The sequence below is a fragment of the Schistocerca gregaria genome, chromosome 7, assembly GCF_023897955.1.
Source record: "Schistocerca gregaria isolate iqSchGreg1 chromosome 7, iqSchGreg1.2, whole genome shotgun sequence".
NCBI lineage: Eukaryota > Metazoa > Arthropoda > Insecta > Orthoptera > Acrididae > Schistocerca > Schistocerca gregaria.
Window position 1 is genome coordinate 511,194,407 of NC_064926.1, and position 23,269 is coordinate 511,217,675.

Sequence of the window (23,269 nt, forward strand, 5' to 3'; positions counted from 1 at the left end):
ATATCATATCGGTTAGACCCTGGACGACTGAACAACCGTATCCTGGTCGGATGATTCCTGGTTTCAGTCGGTAAGAGTGATGGTAGGGTTCGACTGTGACGCAAACTTCACGAGGCCAAGCACGCAAGTTGTCAACCAGGCACTGTGCAAGCTACTGGTGGCTTCATAACTGTGTAAGCTGTGTTTACGTGGAATGGAGTGGCTCTTTTCGTCCACCTAAACCGATTATTGACTGTAGATATCTATGTTCGAATACTTGGAGACCATTCCCAAACAAAGATGGAATTTTTATGGATGACAATGTGCCATGTCACCGGTCCACAGTTGTTCGCGATTGGCTTGAAGAACGTTCTGGACGATTAGAGCGCCCGGCATGAAGACCATCGAACCTGTCTGAGACATAATCGAGAGGTCAACTCGTGCACAAATTCCTGCACCGCCAACACTTTCACAATTACCGATGGCTCTAGAGGCAGAGCGGTCAGTATTTCTGCACGGAACTTTCAGCGACTTGCTGAGTCCGTAGCACGGCTAGTTGTTGAGTCCATAGCACGTCTAGTTGTTGAGTCCATAGCACGTCTAGTTGTTGAGTCCATAGCACGTCTAGTTGTTGCACTGCGCTGGGGAAAAGCAGATCCGGCACGCTACCCCATGATTTTTATCACCTCAGCCTCTAGTCTCTTAAGAGCCTGGCTAGCACTTTGCATAATAGCAATGTTACTCAGCTGTGGCCTAATAGGTGGTTCGCTCGTTTCGTTCGTCGTGTTATTCGGAAATTAATCAATATTTTAACGTCCCTCTTTCAGAATGCTTTGTGAAATCAAAGCATGAGATGAAAAATGAGATGGATGAATGAACAGTGGCGCCAATCAGTGTATCACTTTATTGTTTTCAAAAGATAACAGCTTCGCATCAGCAGTGTTCCATATCGATCAATTTCTGCTTCAGCGTATTTGCTACGTAACAAAAGGAGATTTTGATTTTGAGTATCTTATTTAGGCGAAATAAATGTAACAATTGATTTCAGAAACAGAGATGCAGTGTTTCTGAAATTATGAATCTTTAAGTACTATATGTAAAGGCAGGAAATTAAATAAGAATGCTCGGATAAGATCGCAGACCTTTAATTGAAACATTTCTCAAGGTAAACGTACGTTTCACTATAAGAGAATTTATTGCAGTACGTATTTAGCAAATACTATCTACTGTCCTCTAAATTATTTTCCTTAAGTTATCAAATGGTTATGACTGCGGCATGTAAATAGCTGTACTATAGTAATAAAGGAAACACTTAACATTACTATGTAGGAAATACAGTTCATAAAATGTAGAAACTAAGTTTCTTATTGCCTATCATGCTGAAGAGCAGATCACAAATCAATTTTAAATTTCTGTTATTACATTTAAAGAAGACACAGCACATAAATTTCTCTAATACATGTAGGTCTATGAATTACGATTCTGATAATGTTACATTTATAAAGCGACGGATGGGTTTACATGTTTCCATGATCTACATAACGACATTCAGAGTTCTCTCATGTATTTACAGCACCACATTATACGAAAATCACCCTCAGGGTTCTATACACATAAATTATTATACATGACTGTCACATATTCAGCACATTGCACTAAATGAAACAGCTCGTAAAGCACAAAAGTTTTCTGGTCGGAAAGCAAGACTACGTCGGTTGTCCGAGTGGCCTGTATTCTACAACTGCCTTCAGTAAACAATTTGGAAAACGAGTATATTAGCTTAGATTACTAGAAATCACAATGAAAACTTAAACTTGATTCAATACAAACAAAAAGTCTGCGAAATATGCTATGTAATATGGGAATAACGTCTCTTATTAGATGATCTCTAATACATAATATTCTACTATAAAATTGCACACACTATTAAAACTGCTGTGGAGAAGTTATGTAACGGAAAATTTGCTGCAGAATGTATCTAAAATGAGTAATTTGTACAGTTGTTTCTATGTGGCTTCTGCTATTGTATTTCAACAGAAATATCAAAATTTTGCCACTCACTGGATATTACCAGAAAATACAGAACTTCAAAACAGAATAAAGAAAATGAGAAAAAGAATATCTATAAACACATAATACTGAAATCCCAGCAACATTAGGGTGTTATGTCAGTCAGACATGAACCACTGGAATAGTGACTCTTCATTCATACTTCTGCCTCAACCATGACCGCTCACTTAATCACGTAATGAATTGTTATGGGGAAGCGAACAACAATAACGGAAATAACCTGTCCACAAGCTGAAATTTTTATGGTAGCAAACCATCACGAACGTGGCATCTAAGGGCAGACCATTTCCTGTGTAAGTATCTGTATTGTTGTACATACAGTTAAAACGTATAATTTTGGATGAATCATAACATCACGTTATCAACTCGTATTGCACGCTTCACATACACCACTGCATGTGTTGATCTACCGACTCAGATGACAAACTTCTGTCCGTCTAACATTGATCTCTACTCTTCCAAACGGTCTCTCTCTCTCTCTCTCTCTCTCTCTCTCTCTCTCTCTCTCTCTCTCTCTGTCTCTTTCTTCGTCCCTGCTGTCCTTCCTGCGTATGTATTATTTTACACATATTTACCAATTAAGTCGTATACATAAATGTACTCCTTTTGTCCAGTCAACATTTTAAATTGCTTCACTTCGATAACATCAACTCCGTCATATGTTCACTTGCGTCAGCATTACACCAGTTTATCATCTTTCTGACGAATCAGTCACAATCAGTTGATAACATCCCACAGTCTCCAATTACAGATATGACAACTGTCTAACTCATCCCTGTGTCCTGTATGACTCCAATGTAGATTACCGACAGTATCAAGGGTTTTTCTCGTTTAGCATCCCCAATATTCTGATCAGCAAGTGTGCTCGCTATCTTCTCTATACTGTTTCAAATAGAACTTGGCGTCAGTCACTAGCTATTACTGCTCCATCTTTGAGCTGTAGAAGAAATTCGTAAGGTTTATTCCCTTCTGACTCGCATCACAGCTCGAATGTTAACATCTGTCCTGTATGTATTCGTATCCACGTATACCCGGAACTGCTGTCTTGTAATAGGCTTCATATTGTGTCCTTGTTAGGTGGCACAAAATTTTTATGAATTTAAAATAGAGGGAAAAGCTTTGACATATTAAACATGTGAAGTTGCTAAACCTTATTTTGAAGACTGTAATTATGTATATGCATCATTTTACCAGTAGATCACTTCGTGGCTTTGATAGGCCGGCATGAGAAGTAATGTTATTGGGTTACTCGTCCCAAAGACTTCGCTTCCTCTGGTCCACTGTGACATAGTAGGAGGACGCGAGTTGTACTGAGGCACCATCGGTTCTGAAGAACCTCGGGTCAGTTCACATGTCGAAACACTTGTGGTGGCACTGATTGAGGAACACGTGCCTAGCGACTTCACACATGTCTTCTAGACCTCATTTGAGAGAGCAGTACCATGGCTGGGCTTTAGTGCGTTGATGAGCGGTAGCTCGGCACTGATGGGGAGGCGCGAAAATTAGTGCTTATTGGATTACTCGTTCGAGGTGGTTGGTCGGTTTCTATACAGTGGCACAGTAGGACGACTGGGGAAGTAGTGAGGCAGCGCCGGTTCTGGAGCACCTCAGACCAGTTCCAGTTCACACGTCGACAGACCTGGGGGAGGACTGGGGAAGTAGTGCGGCAGCACTGGCTCTGGAGCACCTCGGACCAGTTCCAGTTCACATATCGACAAACCTGGGGGAGGACTGGGGAAGTAGTGAGGCAGCACCGGCTCTGGAGCACCTCGGACCAGTTCCAGTTCACACGTCGACAGACCTGGGGGAGGACTCAGGAAGTAGTGCGGCAGCACTGGCTCTGGAGCACCTCGGACCAGTTCCAGTTCACATGTCGACAGACCTGGGCTGGCACTGCTTGGTAAACGCCTCGCTGGCGGCGTCGCTGTAGGCCATCATGTCGGCGAAGAGCGCGGCGGCAGCGGCGGACGCGGCGTCCGAATGCGGCGCGGACAGCAGGCGGCGGTGCATGCGCAGGTTGTCGCTGTGGCGGTCGCGGCTGCGGCGCGACGGGAAGGCCGCCTTGCAGCCCTGGAAGCTGCACGCGTGCACCAGCCGCATGTGCGCGCTCTGCATGTGCGCGCGCACCGCGAACACGTCGGCCAGCACGTCGCCGCACACGGGGCAGCGCCGCGGGTTCTCCGGGTCCACCTCGGGCAGGCAGCAGTCGTCGCAGCCGCCGCTCGAGTCCTTGGACGAGCCGGAGGGGCTGGTGGATGGCGCCGCCGACGCGGGGCTCTGGTGGCCGGCGCCGTGCTGCGGGTACTGCAGGCCGCTGAACTGCCGCTGCGAGAGGCACTCCAGCTGCTGCAGCGCGCTGCCCACGCTGAACGATGAATCCGCGGACTGGCGCTGGTAGTAGTACCCCCCGGCAGCCTGGTCCGCCGCTGCCGCCATCTGGTCGGAGAACTCCCGCTTGATACTCCCACAGGAGGCAGACTGATAGTCGGGCTCTAATTTCACACTCGCGGTTTCTTCCTTTTTCTCCCAACACTGCTCGTCAGGACCTATCCTGCTGGACTCACAGTCGGCATTGTCACTCCTAGCGCTCTCACAGTGCGCCGCGTCTTCACTCTCCTGTCTTCCTTGCCAGTCTTCTTTCGCGTCTGCCTTCTCGTCCTCTTCCATCGGCTCCGTTTTCACCTGTGCCGTCAATCTTCCGTTGTCACTCCTCTCTTCGTTACAAGCAGCCGAGTCGTACGTTTCGTCACACACTGACCCGTCCTCTGCCGATGTCGAACCTTCTTTGTGGTTGGACACCATGAAGCGCGTGGGATTTCTGTTCTTCCTCTTGCGGGAACTCTTTGGGGATGAGACGCCGTCTGCGGCCTGCTCCTGCTTGAGGCCGGCGCCGTCGGCCGGCTCCATAGGGGCGTCGCCGCCCTCCGGGTTGCTCTGCACCTCTTCGTCAGTCTTGGTCTCGGCACCTAGCTGCGCCCCACTGGCCTGCGAGTCGCTCACGCTGGCGTCTTCCGCCTCGTCGTTCTTCGAAGAATGGTCGTCAGTTTCGTCGCGTTCCTCGATCTCGTCATCGTCCATGTCTCCGTCGACGACGATGCCGTAGTCGTCGTCGTCGAACATGTCGTCCTCCTCGGTGGGTCGGCTGCTGCTGCTCGACGCCGCGTTGTCTTCCGCAGGCCTCGCCAGGCTCACACTGTTCCACTGTTCCTGGCGGCATTCCTCGCCGAACCTGCACACAGGTACATCGTTATTAACACCTATCATGCACAAAAGCACTACATAACAGCTAGAGTTGCTTTGGTTAAAGACCGTGGTGGCCACGATAATTTCTGGCTCAAGGAAACCTTGTCTGACGGACCCCATACAAGAGGACTATGTAGGGCAGTGCAAGGCTGTGACATTATATGTTTTGCACTTCCATGGCAGTGCAATAGTGTGAACAAGGACCCCACTAATAAATACATGTAAAGCGTGTTAAAATAATTTGCAAGTTGGTCCTCCTCAGCAAACAAAAAAGTAAAACCAGTATACAATGATCTTGAAACGTATAAATTCTGAGACCACTATACTTTTTCATAGGAAGAACTGAAAGACGTTTTGTTATGGAATTAGCAACAGTCCCTGCAATGACACTCTCTCTACAATATCAACAATGTTTTTTGTCTTTCTATGTGACAGGTACAGGTTCATCAAGTAGCTAATCAGTTGTGTGAATCGTGGTGTATGCGCAGTAGTTGTTTACCTTGTAAATCTAGATAAAAACCATGGTGTCTCGCCTCCTTACACAGAGCAGAAAGTTCTGAAAATAAGTTAATCATGAACTGTATGAAAACTGGAAACAAAGAAACTCGAAGCATTTGAGATGTGATTCTGTAGAAAAATGTTTAAAATGAGATGAACCGTTAATATAACTGATAACATAACTGAAAATAACTTATCTAACTGATAACATAAGATAATGTAATACATTAAGTGAACTGATAATACAACGTAAATAGATTCTCCGCAGAATCAGCGAAGAAAGGAACATTTGGAGAAAACTACCAATATAAAGAGACAGGATAAAAGTACAAGCGTTAAGACATCGGGAAACAGGCTCCGTGGTAGCAGAGGAAGCTTCAGAGGGTGCAAGCTGTAGGGGAGGACGTACACTGGAATACATCTGACAATAATTGAGGATCTAGGGAGCGAGGGCGACTCTGAGCCAAAGAGGTTTGCCCCCGAGGGGCATTCGTGGCGGGGCTAATCAAACTGTTTTGAGTGTAAGAACAATCTCTATAACCAATTATACTAATAGATGATCTTGTTTAATTTGTTTTTATACTATTCATTGCATCCTATGGTATATACCTACAGACAAATATGTGCAGTTGAAGTCCAGTAAACAGATAGGATTTTGCAAGTTCCATCTGGCCTCCGTGTAAGCCCATGTTACAGCGAAAGAAGGACAGAGGGACTTGGTAGGAATATGGGTGTACATGGTGTCTGAAAAGTCTGTTACATGGAAGATATCATGTCTGGCTGTGAGAAAAGGTAAAGATTTACTTCCAGTTTGAGTATCTATGGATTTCTAGTGACATTATAGTTGCTATAGGATAAGTCACGGATGATTGTAGGTCTGGCATTAGCAGTTAGCATGTAATTTTTAAGGTATTGCATATGAAATACTGTTTGCAGCACGTAAGGCACTCCATCTTCAGGCCACGAGTGACCTACCGGGACCATCCGACCGCCGTGTCATCCTCAGGGAGGGCGCTGATAGGAGGGGCGTGGGGTCAGCACACCGCTCTCCCAGTTGTTATGGTGGTATTCTTGACTGAAGCCGCTACTATTTGGTCGACTAGCTCTTCATTTGGCATCACGAGGCTGAGTGCACCCCGAAAAATGGCAACAGCGCATGGCGGCCTGGATGGTCACTCATCCAAGTGCCGACCACGCCCGACAACGCTTAACTTCAGTGATCTCAAGGGAACCGGTGTAGCCACTGCTGCAAGGCCGTTGCCGATTACAGCACGTAAGTTATCTTTTTCAGTTGCGTCAAAGACCTCCATAGCAATGCACTCGTGGAAGTTCGAAGATTCTAGATAGAAATCTACGGTAGATCCGGTTTTAGGAGTAGTAAGCTGTGAGTTAGTTATTATGTCATCTTGATGGTAGTCAGCAAATGGACGGCTGAGGCCCTGCAGAGAATCGGCTATGGATGTTTAGTGTCCTGGCAGCAATGTAAGCTGTAAAGATGTTAAACGTACTGGTGAGGAGTCATAAGAAGTCTGATGAGATGGAAGAAAACGATGAGAGTGAAGTGTTTGGTACGATTGTTAACAGTAACTGTGGTTAAACTGAAAAGGAAAAAACTGAAGGTTCAAATGGTTCGAATGGCTCTTAGCACTATGGGACTTAACTTCTGAGGTCATCAGTGTCCTAGAACTTAGAACTACTTAAACCTAACTAACCTAAGGACATCACACACATTCATGCCCGAGGCAGGATTCGAACCTGCGACCGTAGCGGTCGCGCGGTTCCAGACTGTAGCGCCTAGAACTGCTCGACACCCCGGCCAGCAAAAATAAAAACCGGAAGATTGGGGTTTCAATACACATCCGAGTCAAGGTCAGTAGAGAAGGGGATTGGTGAAGAATGGGGAAGGATATCGGCCATACCGTTTTCAGAGCAACTTTTCCAGCAACCGCGATAAAATGTTCAACGAAACCACAGATAAATCAAATCTGGATGGACAGACGAAGATTCGAACCGACGTCCTCCGGAATGCGAGATGTGTGTCTTATCACTGGTGGCCGAGGAGGCATATCTGCTCAGGAGCAGTGGGCTACTTGTGCGGTGTAGCCCACTGTGTGCGTGCGTCGTATGCTCACCTCATGTCGAGTCCGTGCTTGAGCAGGTGCGGGGGCGGCATGAGCAGCGGGAAGGGCGGGAAGGGCAGCGAACCGAGGGCCGAGGACAATGCCAGCGGGTCGCCGGCGGCGGCCGCGGCGGCGGCGGCGGCGGCTGCGGCGGCGGCGGGAGGCGGCAGCAGCATCTGGCGCGCCTGCGCAGACCGCCCGTCGTGTGGAGACATCTTGCGCCGCAGGTACGGCGAGTGCAGCTTGGGGTTGGGGTTGGCGCTGTGCCGGTTGCGCGACCTGCGCGAGCTGAACATCATGCTGCAGCCCTCCACCTGCCAACATAGGAGACTCCTCAGGTCCTGCGTGGGACCAGATTTTCTTTCGCGTAACATAAGGACCCTGGGCAAAAAAGTTGTCACCCCAGGAGACATTACGCTGCTAAAATGTAAACTCACCTCTGGCATATTTCGGCGAAGAAGAGACACCCATATATAGCGGAAGCTATTAATTGATTATCGTATTTGACAGAGATAGCAAATTTCAGTGATAACTGGAAAAGGCTTCTGATATACCTCCAAAAGCGCCAAATTTGACTAATTTAGTTATTTAATTAACAACATCTTTCGTGGTTACGTCTCATTATCAGACTACAGTGGCGCACAAGAAAAAACATTTAACACAAGTGAACACAGATACTAAAGTTTTTTGTAAACTCTTGACATGTGCTGTGCTCATATTTAGTCTTGTGACCGTCACAAACAACAGCGCAAGAATACTTGTTTCGTGAGTCGCAACGGTATCTGAAAAACCTCTTCACATTTTTGAAACAACCATGGTCGGTTAACAGTCAATATGTCTTTAAATTTCTGCTAGATTTCATCCATTATTCGAAATAGTTCGCCGGCCGCGGTGGTCTCGCGGTTCTAGGCGCTCAGTCCGGAACCGCGCGATGCTACGGTCGCAGGTTCGAATCCTGCCTGGGGAATGGGTGTGTGTGATGTCCTTAGGTTAGTTAGGTTTAAGTAGTTCTAAGTTCTAGGGGACTGATGACCACAGATGTTAAGTACCATACTGCTCAGAGCCATTTGAACCAATTTTTCGAAATAGTTCAAAATGGTTCAAATGGCTCTGAGCACTATGGGACTTAACATCTGTCGTCATAAGTCCCCTAGAACTTAGAACTACTTAAGCCTTACCAACCGAAGGACATCACACACATCCATGTCCGACGCAGGATTCGAACCTGCGACCGTAGCGGTCACGCGGTACCAAACTGAAGCGCGTAGAACCGCACGGCCACACCGGCCGGCTATTCGAAATAGTCCCAGACGTTATACTGTATATGGGATCAAGATTGGGTGGTTTTCCAGCGGGCCAGTCGGGTGCAATAAACTGCTTGTGTGTGCGTCAAACGTGGAACGTACACATGCAATGCTGTGATCAAGATGTCATAATCTTGGAACATGGGAGTGATCATGCCATACTCATCACGAAGAAGAGGCAACACTTAGTCATCGCCACAGTTGTGGCCGAGCGGTCCTAGGCACTTTAGTCTGGAACCGCGCCACCGCTACAGTCACATAGTTCGAATCCTGCCTCGGGCATGGATGTGTGTGATGTCCTTAGGTTAGTTAGGTTTAAGTAGTTCTAAGATCTAGGTGACTGATGTCCTCAGATGTTCAGTCCCATAGTGCTCAGAGCCAGAGCAAATTAGTCATCCAGTAAACTGGATAATCATCCTCGTTCATGTTCACGGTAATCCGAATTAAAAGGTCTAAAACCGCCACTTAAAGTCACAAACCTTCCTCTGGTCTCTAGATCTCTTACTGTAGATAGCTGTAGTTAGTTGGCAGACCATTTACATTTTGTGACACGAAGGTTTCTTTATCTGACAGATTACACTCGATTCATTGACACTGACGTTTACACTTTTCTTCCGGCTTAATTTTTCCTAGTCCGACCTACTGTTCCATTGTTATTATTATCATTTTATTGTTATTTTATTTTGAATAGCCCTTCTGGAGACTACAATCAATCATCTTATTTCTGCTTCATTGTTTTCTACTGTAGTTTTCTTTGGGTCCACACTTCTTTCATTCTTGGACAATGTCGTTCCTGCTCATCTTGTGACCACTTTCTTCCAGTTCTTGATTCTTTCCATCCCGAAAGACTGCCATTTGTGTCGATTCTTTAAAAACTGGTTTCTTTCTTACTGTCTCCAAGTCGAACCTGGTATTTTCATATCTTTTCCTACCTATCTCAATAATGTTGTTTTAAATTTCTGACTGTTTAGTAGGTCAAAGATTTGTTTATACAATGTATTATTATTCATCCCACATACGTATCCACAGAATTTCAATATTCTTTCTCTCATTGTGTCTCCTAAATTTTAACTTTCATATACAGTTCTGTATTAGATTTTAATATGTATTGTGATTCACTGCCGCCTTGGGAACCTAGTATTTTTGTTAGAATTCTTTCATTTTTTTCTGATTAAGTAAGTTTAAGAGTTACTACTGCATTGAGTATTTGTGGTCTTACCACATTTCATTGTGCTTCACTTTTGTCTTGCAGGACAAAGTCTTTTTAGTGCAGATGTATCTTGTTATCATTATTAGCCTATTATTATCACCATTCTGGTGCCATAACAACTTGTAATTAATAAAAACACATAAAAACTTAAAACTGTTAGAAATATGGCCTATTACATAAACAGACACAGTAGGTCTAAAGCAAACAGCCCTACGTATTGTGAAGGTGTATTTGTTTATGTATGCTCCACGTCTCTTCCTAAAGCACTTGACCAATTTCAGCCAGACTTGCTACACATATTACCTACTATCTGGAAAGAATCGCTGTGGGGGTAAAACCTATCAAAGGGGTGGAGATGGGTGTGACAGAGAAGTGTAGCTCACAACACGCGAATCCCCAAAATTTATTCATTCTCTATTCCAGAATGAGAGGGGATAGTGACTTGCACAAATCTTTACACATAATTTCAAATATTTAAGAAACTTTTTCGAGCTGAGAACCCCTACAGAATGATAAAAGGGAAAAAAAGTTTATGGCTTACTACAATGTTTGTGTTCATACAGTAAAACTACCTCGTGAAGCATGACGTTTTAATTTATGGCTTTTCTTCTACCAATTGTATTCACCACAAATTTTGCAGACAGTATTCATATACACCAAGGATTGTATCTCCAAAATTGTACCACTGTCGACACACAGTACAGAACGTATGACTTCTGAGACACAGAGATGATTGAAAATCTGCCCATCATGCATGTTGTTTAAATTTATTACTTCTGTGCTATTAGCTCTATTCGAAATACAGTTAGCAGGCAGTATAGAAATACAGCACTGAGTGTATGTACAGAGTTATGTCATTTTACGCCATATTTTTCAGGACATACGGCGTCATAAAGACTGAGCTACATTAAAACGGAACTGCAGGGCGAAATTCGCCACTGATACAGGTGAAATATGAGTACGAATATGTGAGAAATATGGAAAATATATGACATGTGTGTACTGCTTAACCCCTGGCTCAATCTCAACAAAGTCGACACCTGAATTATTTACTAGCTGGAAAGAAATACTGGGAAGGGGGGGGGGGGATGAGGGGAATGGAGAAGGAGAATCAGTAACCTCCTATTGGAGTGAGGGTGATAATGTGGGGAGAGAAGGCGGAGCAGGTGACGAACAAACAGTGATGGTGAAGGAGGAGATGGACAGAGACAGGGAGAGAAGGGGAGGAACAGGGTAAGGATGAGGGAGAAATGAACAGAGGAAGGGCGCGTGATGAACAGAGAGAATGGGAAAGAGCTGATGGACAGGGATAGGGTGAAAGAGGAGATGGACAGAGAGGCAGAGGAGGAGGAGGTGGATTTCGAAAGGGTGAGGAAGAGGTAGATGCGAAAGATGAGATATATATATGTTGTAGATAAAGAGGGAGGTTGAGAAGGGTGGAGGGAAGTAGCAGATGAACACAAGTGAGGGGGAGGAAGAGAGGGACAGAGAGAGCAGGCTGGATGAGATGAATCAATAGAAGACTGGATGCATACCTGGGCTGTACTGGATACTCATCAACTGAATCAATAATATTTATGAAGGATTGCTACTTACGGTGCACTTGTGCATCTCCCGCAGGTGGACGGCGGAGAAGTGTATCTTGAGAGCGCCTTTATCGCAGAATGTCTTGAAACAGACGTTACACTGGACGCGTTTCTTGCCGGTGGTGGGGTTGACGATCTGTGTGCCCAGGTTGATGGGCAGGTCGCACGAGCCGGACCGCCACTGGCGCTTGAGCGGTGTCGACGTGGCCGCCGCAGCCGGCAGCTGAGGTGGCAGTTGCTGCTGTTGGTGCTGCTGCTGCGGATGCTGCTGCTGCTGCGGCGTCAGCGGTGGCGGGGGCGGCGGAGGCGGCTTGGGCGGCGCCGGGCGCATCCTGAGGCCGTCCAGCGCGTCGCGGCTGAGGTTGAGCGCGCTGTGCGCCATCGGTGACCGCTCCTCGGAGCAGCCGCCGTTGAGGATGTCGGCCACGGTGTACTTGCGGCCGCCGTTGGGGGCGGCGCGTCCGCTGGCAGGTAGTGGGGCGACCGCCGAGTAAGGCGGCGGGCCCGCGGGCTTGGCGGCGGCGCGCCCGCCCGTGCTGAGGTTCATCGGGCCGCCGCTGGCCTCCGCCGCCGCCTGCTTGGAGCCGCTCCAGTCGGAGGGCGACGGCGCCTTGCCGTTGGCGCTGGAGGCGGCGGCCGGCGGCGGCGCTCGGCTGGCGCCGGACGCGGACAGCTGCTGGTGTTGGTGTTGGTGGTGCTGGTGGTGGTGGTGGCTGCCGTGGTGGTGGTGGTTGTTGGCGTGGTGCTGCTGCGGCAGGTGGGGCGGCGTCATGGGCGGCGAGGGCGGCGGCAGCACGACGGGGGGCGGCGAGGCGAGCGCGCGGCGCACGTCGGCGGCCAGCAGCTGCAGCGCCAGCGCGCGCGTCTCGCTGAAGCGCAGGAACTGCCGGACGACGAGCGGCTCCTCGTCCGCCGCGCACATGTGCCACCGCTCCAGCGGCGTGCCGTCCGACAGCTGCGCACACAGAGCACGACATGGCACTCTCTAGCGTCTCCCTGAACCCCCAACAGCACGACGATGGGAGAGAGCCGTGCACGAGCGGCTACGAAACCCGTACAGACTTGAGTAAAATGACTTTCGGCAGGTATACGACCATGTATCTAACATGCAGGGTGAACACCAACATCACCAATAAAGTTACACAGGTTTTTCTGGCATATTTTCTATTCTGTCTAAGGCGCCCGTGTCTCGTTAGAGAGTAATTGCACATTGTTTAATTTCTTACTTCCTCTAGTGGTCCGACTAGATTACGTGTACATTAGCTTTAAAATGCCTTACGTGGTGGTAACCCCATCGTAATAATGTATACTGGTCTGGTTGATTCTTAGCAAAAATTGGAAGAGGATCATATCAGTTTCGATCCAGAGACTGCCTGAATACAGTCCTGCAGAAAGGAAAGGTGGCATTGTCTTCCCTTCAGATTTTGTCCCGTAGAGCCCCTCTATTTCCATGGAAGTTATTTATTTATTCATTAACATTACAGAGCCACCCACTACCTTGGTAACTATGGTGGATAGTTTGCTACCAACAAGAAGCAATAAATCTATAGAGTCTGTCTCTTCACTCTTTTCTGCAGGTTTTCACAGCGCCATTACTTGTCTTTGACTTTACATAATTGCATTGTTACACTGAGAAACGTATGATATATAAAATAAGTTTTGGAAAAGGAAGACAAATATTACTGTGTTACTAAGAGTGAAGTAACATGCGACTGGAAAGACGTCAGTAGAAAAAATGGCCGCTTTACATGGCTGTTTCAAGTGGGAGGGCTTCGGTAAGCACTTCGGGCCTGTCTCACCTGAAGTAGCGTATTATGCTGTGCTTACTATTATAAAGGACGAATATTATTAATATTTAAAAACTCCCAAATCGACGAAGATGACGCTGAGACAAATAATTTAATATCAGACACATCAGGCTGAACATGTCGGAAAATAGCCGAAAAGTTGACAACCGTGAGCCAAGTGACGTCACCGGATGACTTACCTCGCCTCACGTGCAGCGGTTCAGCCCACTAATGTGTGGTACCGCGTCATCCCGATCCAAGTACACGTGTCGGTGAGGCTCCGGACCAACGTGCAAGACTTGAACGCGTGGGGATCAGGGTTCGAATCTTGCATCTGGTAAGAAGTATGTTTTTCACTGCAGAATCAATTATGTTTTTACATTGACGTAAGAGTTATTATTTCATTTACCGGTCTCCGAGTCTCCACTGGTTTCTTGCCAAGTAGGATCGACAAGCGCAACCGCTGCACTTGTGCCGAGGTACGTTATTGGTGACGTCACATGTTCAACGAGTGTCATCCACATTTGGGGTATTTCCCGACATTTGCAGCCCCGTGTGTCTTACAGTAGATTACTTGTCTCGGCGTCATTTATGTCGCTTCGGGTTTTTTAAACAATAATAATAGTCGCCTTGTATATGTGTATGTCATGACATAGTTTTACCTTTTTTGTGTGTGAAGTACGATAATATTGAAACTTCCTGACAGATTAAAACTTCGTGTCTGACCGAGACTCGAACTCGGGACTCCCAAATGGTTTACCAAATGAGCTACAAAATGGTTATATCATTTATTTCTGCAATTACGTTCTCCATTTGCCCAGGCCATACACGAGAGAGGAGCCTATGAAGGGTGACCTCAGCCTCATCTCCCCGAAGGGCGCTTCTTATCTGTGTTGTGCATTAGTGTAGTAGTATAGTTAAATATTATTACACAGCATATGTAATTTCATGTTTAATATTATGTTTTACGATGTCATCTTATATAGTTTACATACTGATATCGTAACACACTTGCTAACACCCGTTACGTGGCGAAAAAATGAGTAAACATTCGTTTAGAATGCATTTGTGTAGTAGGTCTACAGGGTGTTACAAAAAGGTACGGCCAAACTTTCAGGAAAGTAAGCGTTTTCGGACCCATGTCCACATAACATATTTTCTTTATTTGTGTGTGAGGAATGTTTGCTGAAAGTTTGGCCGTACCTTTTTATAACACCCTGGCGTATTAACTGGGCAAAGGGCATTGGGGGTTTTAGAAGCATCTTCTACTACGAAGTGAAGCTGTGAGTACCGGACGTGAGTCGTGCTTCGGTAGCTCAGATGGTAAAGCACTTGCCCGCGAAACTCAAAGGTCCCGAGTTCGAGTTAATCTGCCAGGAAGTTTCATATCAGCGCACACTCCGCTGCAGAGTGAAAATTTCATTCTGGATCTTCTACTACGATCACCAGGTTACATGCCAGATATCTGTGCCCACTCCACACGGTAACTCGGCAGGTAACGCGGGGCCGGTGACTTGTTATGTAGGTGGGTTGGCGGTGAGACCCGATGGGGGGATACTGAGCAGCAGGTACGCACCTGCAGGATGTAGCCGCGGGCGTAGTCGTCCAGCGACCAGCCGAAGCCGGCGAGCACGTGAAGCAACTCGTCGCGGCGCAGCACGGAGAAGAGCCTGTCCAGCAGGATCTTGAGCCTGATGGGCAGCGCCTGGCAGCCGTACAGCACGAGGCTCGCGATGTCGAAGGCGGCGTTCGCCTGCACCGTAGTCTGGCCGCCCAGCTTGTCCAGCGCTGCAACACAACCACACCAGTCTTCCAGCACTCTGGCGGACGCCAAACGTCGGATTCCTATGCAGCATCTGACGCATGCGCCTGCTGTTTCGCGTCTGCCACATGTACTGCTAAAGGTGTTATTACGAGGGTCACTCCAAAAGAAATGCACACTATTTTTGTAAAAATACAGTTTTCATTCTGCATGTGTGGAAGTCTTACAGTGTGTAGATACATCCTTCCCGCTTGTTTTCAAACTTAGTTCAACCTGTTCCCGAGAATGACGCCGTCACAGCATGTCTTCAAGATGGCTGCTACACTTGACGTTCGTCAGAAGCAAAGTGCTGTCATAGAATTCCTGTGCTGTAAAAACTAAACAGTGCGAAACATCCACAAGAGATTGAAAAAGGTGTATGGAGATGCTGCTGTCGATCGCAGCACAGTTAGTTGGTCGGCAAGCAGGTTACGTGATGAAAGCGGGCACGGCAATATTGAGGATTGTCCTCGCAGCGGTAGGCCTCGTACTGCACACACTCCAATGTGTAGAGAGTTAACGAAATGGTGACTGCCGACAGACGCATCACAGTGAATGAACTGTCACGCTACGTTGTGATAGGGGAAGGAAGTGTATGCAGAATACTGAATGTGTTGGCGTTAGAAAAGGTTTGTGTCGGGTGTTTTCCCAGGATGTTGACAGTAGCTCACAAAGAAACAAGAAAAACAGTATGCAGTGAACTTTTGCAACAGTATGAGAATGGTGGAAATACATTTCTTGGAAGAATTGTGACAGGTGATGAAACATGGCTCCATCATTTTTCACCAGAGACGAAGAGGCAATCAATGGAGTGGCATCGTGCAAATTCACCCAAGAAAAATAATTCAAAACCACACCTTCTGCTGGAAAAGTTATGGCTATGGTGTTTTTCGGTTCCGAAGGACTCTTGCTTGTGGACAACATACCAAGTGAAACCATCATAAATTCTGATGCATATGTGACGACACTGAGAAACTTCAAGCTCAACTGAGTCGTGTTCGACCACATCGGCAAAAGTAGGATGTTTTGCTGTTGCACGACAATGCAAGCCCACATGTCAGTCAAAATATCATGGAAGCGATCACAAACCTCTGATGGACGACACTGAAACACCCGCCTTACAGTCCTGACCTGGCTCCATATGACTATTATCTCTTTGAGAATCTGAATCACTCTCTTTGTGGAACAAGGCTTGTAGATGATGACTCCCTTGTGCACGCTGCCAAACAGTGGCTCCAACAGGTTAAGCCAGAATTTTACCATGCCGGTATACAGACGCTGGTTCCAAGATGGCGTAAGGCAGTTGAGAGGGATGGAAATTATGTAGAGAAATGAAAATATTGTTCCTAAAGGGTGTATCTACACACTGTAAAACTTTCAAACATTCAGAATAAAAGATGGATTAAAAAAAATAGTGTATGGAACAGTGTCCTGCGATGCGTCATCCATTTGCAGCTGACTCTAGTGCAGCGTGCTGATGCGGTCGAGCCAGGGGGGGGGGGGGGGGGGGGGGTGGAGGGGGGGGGGGGGCCATAGACGCAGCCGCGGAGGAAAACAAGGGAGCACGTCCGAGGGAAAAGTACTATTTACGATGGTAAAAGATGAAAAGCTGGTGGAAACGTTTCAAAATGTCATTGCCTTTGAGACGTATCCCTACCATTATAGACAGATGAAAGTGAGAAGAAGATGGCTGGGAGCGAAATAGCAGAGTTCGGGGAGAGAACAAGTAAGAAAATTACTATACCTTTCCAGTTTTTTCGTATCGTTTATTAGTTTATTTTCGAACAATTAATGCATATTAGAACAAACAAAAACAAGGCTATTTTTTGCATTTTCCATTTATTATTGATTTATCATTACAATAATGAGGGGTACACAAACTGACTATCAGAACCTGATGCATATTATACAAGTTTAATTCATAAGAATATCCGTACATGTTTAAAAAAGATATTCAATAAGCCAAGAAACTCCGAAACCCACAGAGTCCTGATAACTTCATTACTTTGCCAGGGTGTTATCCCTGCGCCCACACGGATGCTGAAGTATTTTGTAGATGAATATCACACAGAAAAATCCCGTCAGCATTCGCGTAACCGCCACTCCTTCCTAACGGTCCAAGATTTTCAGTAGGTAGTGGTTCATTTCTGTTTCATTCAAAAGGAGGCTCTTTTTCTTCTCTAAGGATGCACCTCTAAGTAAATTGTGTAAACACCAAGTAACGATAACAAAAATATCAGTCTTTTCTGGCATTGGAATGTTCGGCCAATGAAATGTGAGAAATTTTTGACTTAAGAGGCCGAAGTCTTTTTCAGAACTCTTGAAAAACAGTAGTTACAAATAGCATTTTTGTCAGTTCTAGAACTCCAACGAGACAAAACTTTCATCATGTCTTGACGTAATCGAAACACCTCGTCGCCTACAAAACCATGTGGCACTAATATTTTCGAACTCGGCAATATAGTAGGGCGGAGGAAACATCTTACCACTTGCATGCAATTTCCCGATATTATTTTTGTCACAAATTCCGGGGTCGCCTTCCTTCCCTTAAGACCCGACACCAATGAAAGGGAACCTGCAGTTTGCGTCAACCAAAGCAACAGGGACAGTAGATAAAAAATGTTTATAATTGTAATACAATGAGCCTCATATCATTGGAAAAAAGTTGCACATGTCTTCCATGTCTTTCTTAACAACTTTTCTGACGAGATCAAATGCGTAGTTGAACTGCGATATGTTCAACATGAAATACTTCAGAAATTTCTGTTCATTTATTACCAAATACCGGCTGACGAGATGATCAAAACAACCGTTCTCATTTCTTTTTCGGGAAATAGGCGGCGTTTCAACATCTCCTTCTCATAGCTGTAGTGGATCTCTTCATCTTCAAATTCTTCTAACATTGCATACGACAACATACCGCGCTCACTCATCCTTTCGGTACAGACAGATGAGGCCAACTAACTCCGTGCGCTGATGCTGTACAGGAATCGCCAGCTATGCGTCGGTCTCACTACGTCAGACGCATAACGGTAGACACGTGCTTCAAACGCTGCGTAAGGATCCCATCTTAACGAATGCCTCGCCTCGGCAACAGGATCGCCGTCACAGGGTCTCACTTATCCAGTATCCTATAGCAGAAGATCCGTTACAGCTGGGAACCTTAGTGTCGGTATTACACTGAAGCGCAAACGACAGCAGATGAAAATAAAAATCGTGTACAGAGCTGTGATAGTGCTGAGATTTAGCCACAGAGATGCAAACGAAGTCACGTTACGCAACTCGTTGAGGTAGAAGAGCGGAGCAGCCGTTCCAAGCTCTCTGCCACTGTCAGGGATTTTCTTACACCGAAGTTACACTTGTGACCTTCCATGCAACAAAAATATTTGCAAATTCCTACTCTCTTGCTGTTCTACACCTTTGAAAAACACTGTTCTCTGCGCACACCTGAGCGCTCTGTTGCGATTACGAAAATGGCGAAGCTCCTCCTTCTATCGTACTCATAACCTATCACTCAAAAATTAAAATAAATGGTGGTCTCCTACTGTCAAACAGTAGAACAAATGCTCCAATGTTCTCACACTTTTTTTTCTTTATGTCTCCGTTTCTCAATCAGTCTAGTCAGTTTCTTTACCCCTCTCTTCATTATTTACATTCTTCCATGTTCCTCTTTCAGCTCTCTCACTTCTGCCCGTGCCCTCTATTTACATCAAGCTGCCTGTAATTTGTCTTCGTCGTTCTATTTTACAGAAACTAACAGTTTTCTGCTGTAGCTACAACTGTTACCATTAATTACGTGACACTTATACCTAAGTGGTATCTCTTTTCTTTATACTTAAGGGGCTTAACTGCTAAGGTCATCATTCCCTAAGCTTACACACTATTTAACTTAAATTATCCTAAGGACAAACACACACACCCATGCCCGAGGGAGGACTCGAACCTCTGCCGGGACCTAAGTGATATCCGCAATAAATGTAACACGTAAGTGCCCTCATGAACATAACACACACAGAATTCTCGATTGGTAGAAAGAGGATGCCTGATTGCCCTAATCTTGCTACGATCAATAAATAAACAAAAATAAGAGAAACGTTATTAAGCAATAGAAAGTAAGTAGACTGTGGATATAATGAGAACAAATCAAGTGAAAGAACGGAAACGGTGGCTTTTAAAGAGATCGCGGGTATGAAACTATGAACTTCAATACCTGGAGTGATAAAACAGTGATTGATTTGAAGCAAAATTACAAAAAACATCACGTTGTTTTTACTGCGGGGAGAACGGACTTTGATTGCAGATCAACCAATTTACAAGTCATCACCAGATGTGTAGTTGTTTTTACTGCGGGCAGAACGGACTTTGATTGCAGATCAACCAATTTACAAGTCATCACCAAATGTGTACACTAAAATTTGGAGTTCGTATGACTAGATATGTTAAAGCTCCGGAACGATGAAACATGAAACACTAAGGCAATCAAAAGAAACAGCAAGAGAATCGTCAGGAAAAATCAAATTCGTCTTTATTTCATATTTTTCTCCATCCAGTACTGTCAAGGAGCGTTTTCTGTTAACGCTCGTAATAAAAGCTAAACTTACCTGATTTAATGTTTATTAAGGTGCTGTTGAAGGGAGATATCCGTTACACGAATTTCACCAATGTGCTAACAGACAAACGGAAGGAATTCTTTGCTGACAAGGCTTAAAGAGCTGAAGTTACCAGTATCAATATCCTGTTGTTTCACTAGAGTGCCGTGAGCTAACGACCAGCGTTTTCATCTGGTAATTCAAATATTTCGACTTCGATCTCAGGAGCTGATAAGACTTTTTCGAAAGATTATTGTGGCGGTCAAATACTTCCCGTATGTAACGTAAATGATCTTGAAAGTTCAGTCATGAAGAGGACTGTGGAACATGTATCGGAAAATGCGAAAATTCATATCTATTTTTCTATGAATATATCTTTTTAATCTCTTTGTGACCATTTTGGTAAACGTAAAGAGTGTTTTAGCTTTATTGACTTATTGTAATTGAAGCCGACATTATTAAACTGAATAACGTACCAAGGATAAATAATGAAGTATGAGTCACTTTTCAAATGGCCAAAGATGGTAACAGATTAACGAGACAGCAGAATTTAAATGCAGTTTAGAGAAGATAATTTTTCTCCGAGTAATGCAAGTAGTTTCTTTTGTTCGTGAAGTCTGTAAAGATCATGTGAGAGTGAAACAGATTTTTCTCTACTGTGAAGGTGTTTTACGAGAGAACACTTATAACATACAATGACTGCAAAAAGAAACAGCTTTTGGGAAACTAAATGTGACATTAGTATAGTTTAGTAAAATCTTAGTAAACGAATGACTATTTCGTTAGAAGATTATCTTCAATATCTTTCATGTGGATTGTCCACTGCATAAAAGTAACTTTAAAACTTGTAATCGTGTCACTAAAACAATCGCATTGAAGTTTTGATTTGTCTCAAGAGTTTACTCGATTTACTATAAAACACAGCTATATTTTTTGTGGAGTCACAGTCTCGAAGAATTTCTTAAATTATTTGATATTCGTCAACCACTGTACTGTTTATTATAACATCCACCACTGCAGTTTCGACCTTAGGTCATTTCCAACTGGTTACAGGTTCTGGAAATACAGCAATAATCAACATTAACAAAAAGAATTGAAACTGCGAGAAGCCTCTAATGGTTCTTGTAAGTCTTAGTCATATAGATGAGAGCATGCTGTCGACATACATCGATGGGGACAGCTGAAAATGTGTGACCCGACCGAGACATCCTGCTTACATGGCAGACGCTCTATCCATCTTTCTTTATTATTATTTTTTTTTGTTCGATGTGCGATGTAATTCGTTGCGTTTCGTCTGGGCGGACGTCACAAGACATCCGTTCAAGTTGATCGTTGATTCTTTGACTCAGTTTTTTATTACAGAAAGCACGTAGCCCTCTGACCGAGAACGCTGAGCTACCGTGCCGGCTCTGAGCCACCGAGGACACAGATAAACAGCACGACTGCAGGGACTTATCCCTTGCACGCTTCCCCATCGACAACACCTGTCGGCAGCTGAGGCTTCTAGAGAAGCTGCAATGTCATCAGTGGTATCTGTTCTCTCGAGAACAGTTACTATCTTCCTATTTAGTCATATAGACTATCCGTGTGTGATGGATGGGATAAAAACTCATGAAAGTAAATTCGTGCTCGCTGCACACGTCATTCGGTAATGATAGCATTTCCGCCATCAACAGTAACCATCGTGATTTCGAAGAAGCAAATGCTACCATTTCAGAAATTTTGTACAGCTGAGGCATCTGGCCAGAGGTAAGGACTCGTGTGATAATATTATAACAGTAATTATCTACTGAAACTTGTGGGTGTTACGTAGGAATAAACAGCCTGAGCGATGTAAGGTAAGGGTCAAAAATAAATAAATAAAGATGACTGTGCACACGTTAAGGTTTGACATTTGCTTGTTAGTATGATTAATAGCTACTACATACAAATCTTCAAACTGACAGTGGTCTCTCTCTCTCAAATCAGCCTCGAGCACATCATTGTAAGATGACTGTTGAATGATTCATAATATTTACAAAGACAGAATGCGTGCTCTTGAACCTCTTTCGCTGTCGAGTGGCATTGACCATAGAGGTAGGAGAGACCCGCCTGATAATATTATGCAGGCCCTCGCTGGCGATCAAACACAAATTGTGCGTTGCTCCCGGGATGAAAGGGCACGCAACACGCGCCTGTGTTTCGTTAAGGAGACAGCGCTCGGTGATTGAGCGCCATGTTCCGGGGGCCCGCCAGCGCCTCCCCCATGGGAGTGGCCCGTGGCCTCGTTTAGGCGGGGCCCGCTTTGTGCGGTGACAAAGGGCGCTTCCTGCCGGCGCAGGGAGCCGCCCTCCGCCCTGGTGTAAGGGTTGCGACGCGACGCGGACAGCGCACGGCAGCACGGCGCAGCATATGTACGGGCGGGATACGGGACAGGGGGCGCTCGGGGCGCCTTTGTGGGCAGCTGCAGCGGCCGCGACAGCCAATGACACGGGCCGCCTCGAAAGCCTGCTCAAGCGAGCAGTCCCCGTCCCGGTGTCCCACAGGCGGAGGGGGGCGCGAGGCGAGTACTGCCACTTAACGGACGGCCCACCAGCGCCGCTGCGAATGCTGCGCCCGCGGCTCCCGTTCTCTGCGTCACTCGAAGCTGCAAGTCAAGCCCCCTGCACAGCTGCAGTGCTTAACTTGCAAAGCTACTCACGCACCAGCGAAGCTGCGGTACCGATTCAGCGAGAGAAAATTTGCACAACATTACGGTCGTCCACTGGTACAATCCCCCTGGCTGTGGCCAGCAAGGAGACCGCACAGTAGTTGAACTTTTGGTTGGGGAACGGGTTGTTAGGGGAAGAAGACCAGTCAGTGACGTAATCGGCCGTTGTGGCCGAGCGGTTCTAGGCGCTACAGTCTGGAACCGCGCGAACGCTACGGTTGCAGGTTCGAATCCTGCCTCGGGCGTGGATGTGTGTGATGTCCTTAGTTTAGTTAGGTTTAATTAGTTCTAAGTTCTAGGGGACTGATGACCTTAGAAGTTAAGTCCCATAGTGCTCAGAGCCATTAATCTGTCTCATCAGATTAGGAAAGCACGGCGAAGGAAGTCGGTCGT

General features: G+C 45.8%; 1 protein-coding gene across 8 annotated transcripts in view; it reads right to left on the bottom strand.

Moving 5' to 3' along the window:
• Nucleotides 1–1,108: 1,108 nt before the first annotated feature.
• The window catches only part of LOC126281674 (zinc finger protein basonuclin-2-like), a 116,809-nt gene continuing 94,648 nt past the window's right edge, over nt 1,109–23,269 (bottom strand). For 2 of the 8 annotated variants that reach the window (XM_049980836.1, XM_049980830.1), the window contains 5 exons: nt 15,374–15,585; nt 12,021–12,965; nt 7,923–8,224; nt 3,770–5,278; nt 1,109–3,688 (listed from right to left, as the gene is read on the bottom strand). In XM_049980836.1, coding sequence (XP_049836793.1) covers nt 3,916–5,278; nt 7,923–8,224; nt 12,021–12,965; nt 15,374–15,585 — 2,822 coding nt within the window. In that variant the 3' untranslated portion in view covers nt 1,109–3,688; nt 3,770–3,915. Of the gene's footprint in view, nt 5,279–7,922; nt 8,225–12,020; nt 12,966–15,373; nt 15,586–23,269 lie in introns of all 8 variants that reach the window. The other 6 variants (XM_049980834.1, XM_049980835.1, XM_049980833.1 and 3 more) reach the window with 6 other exon arrangements.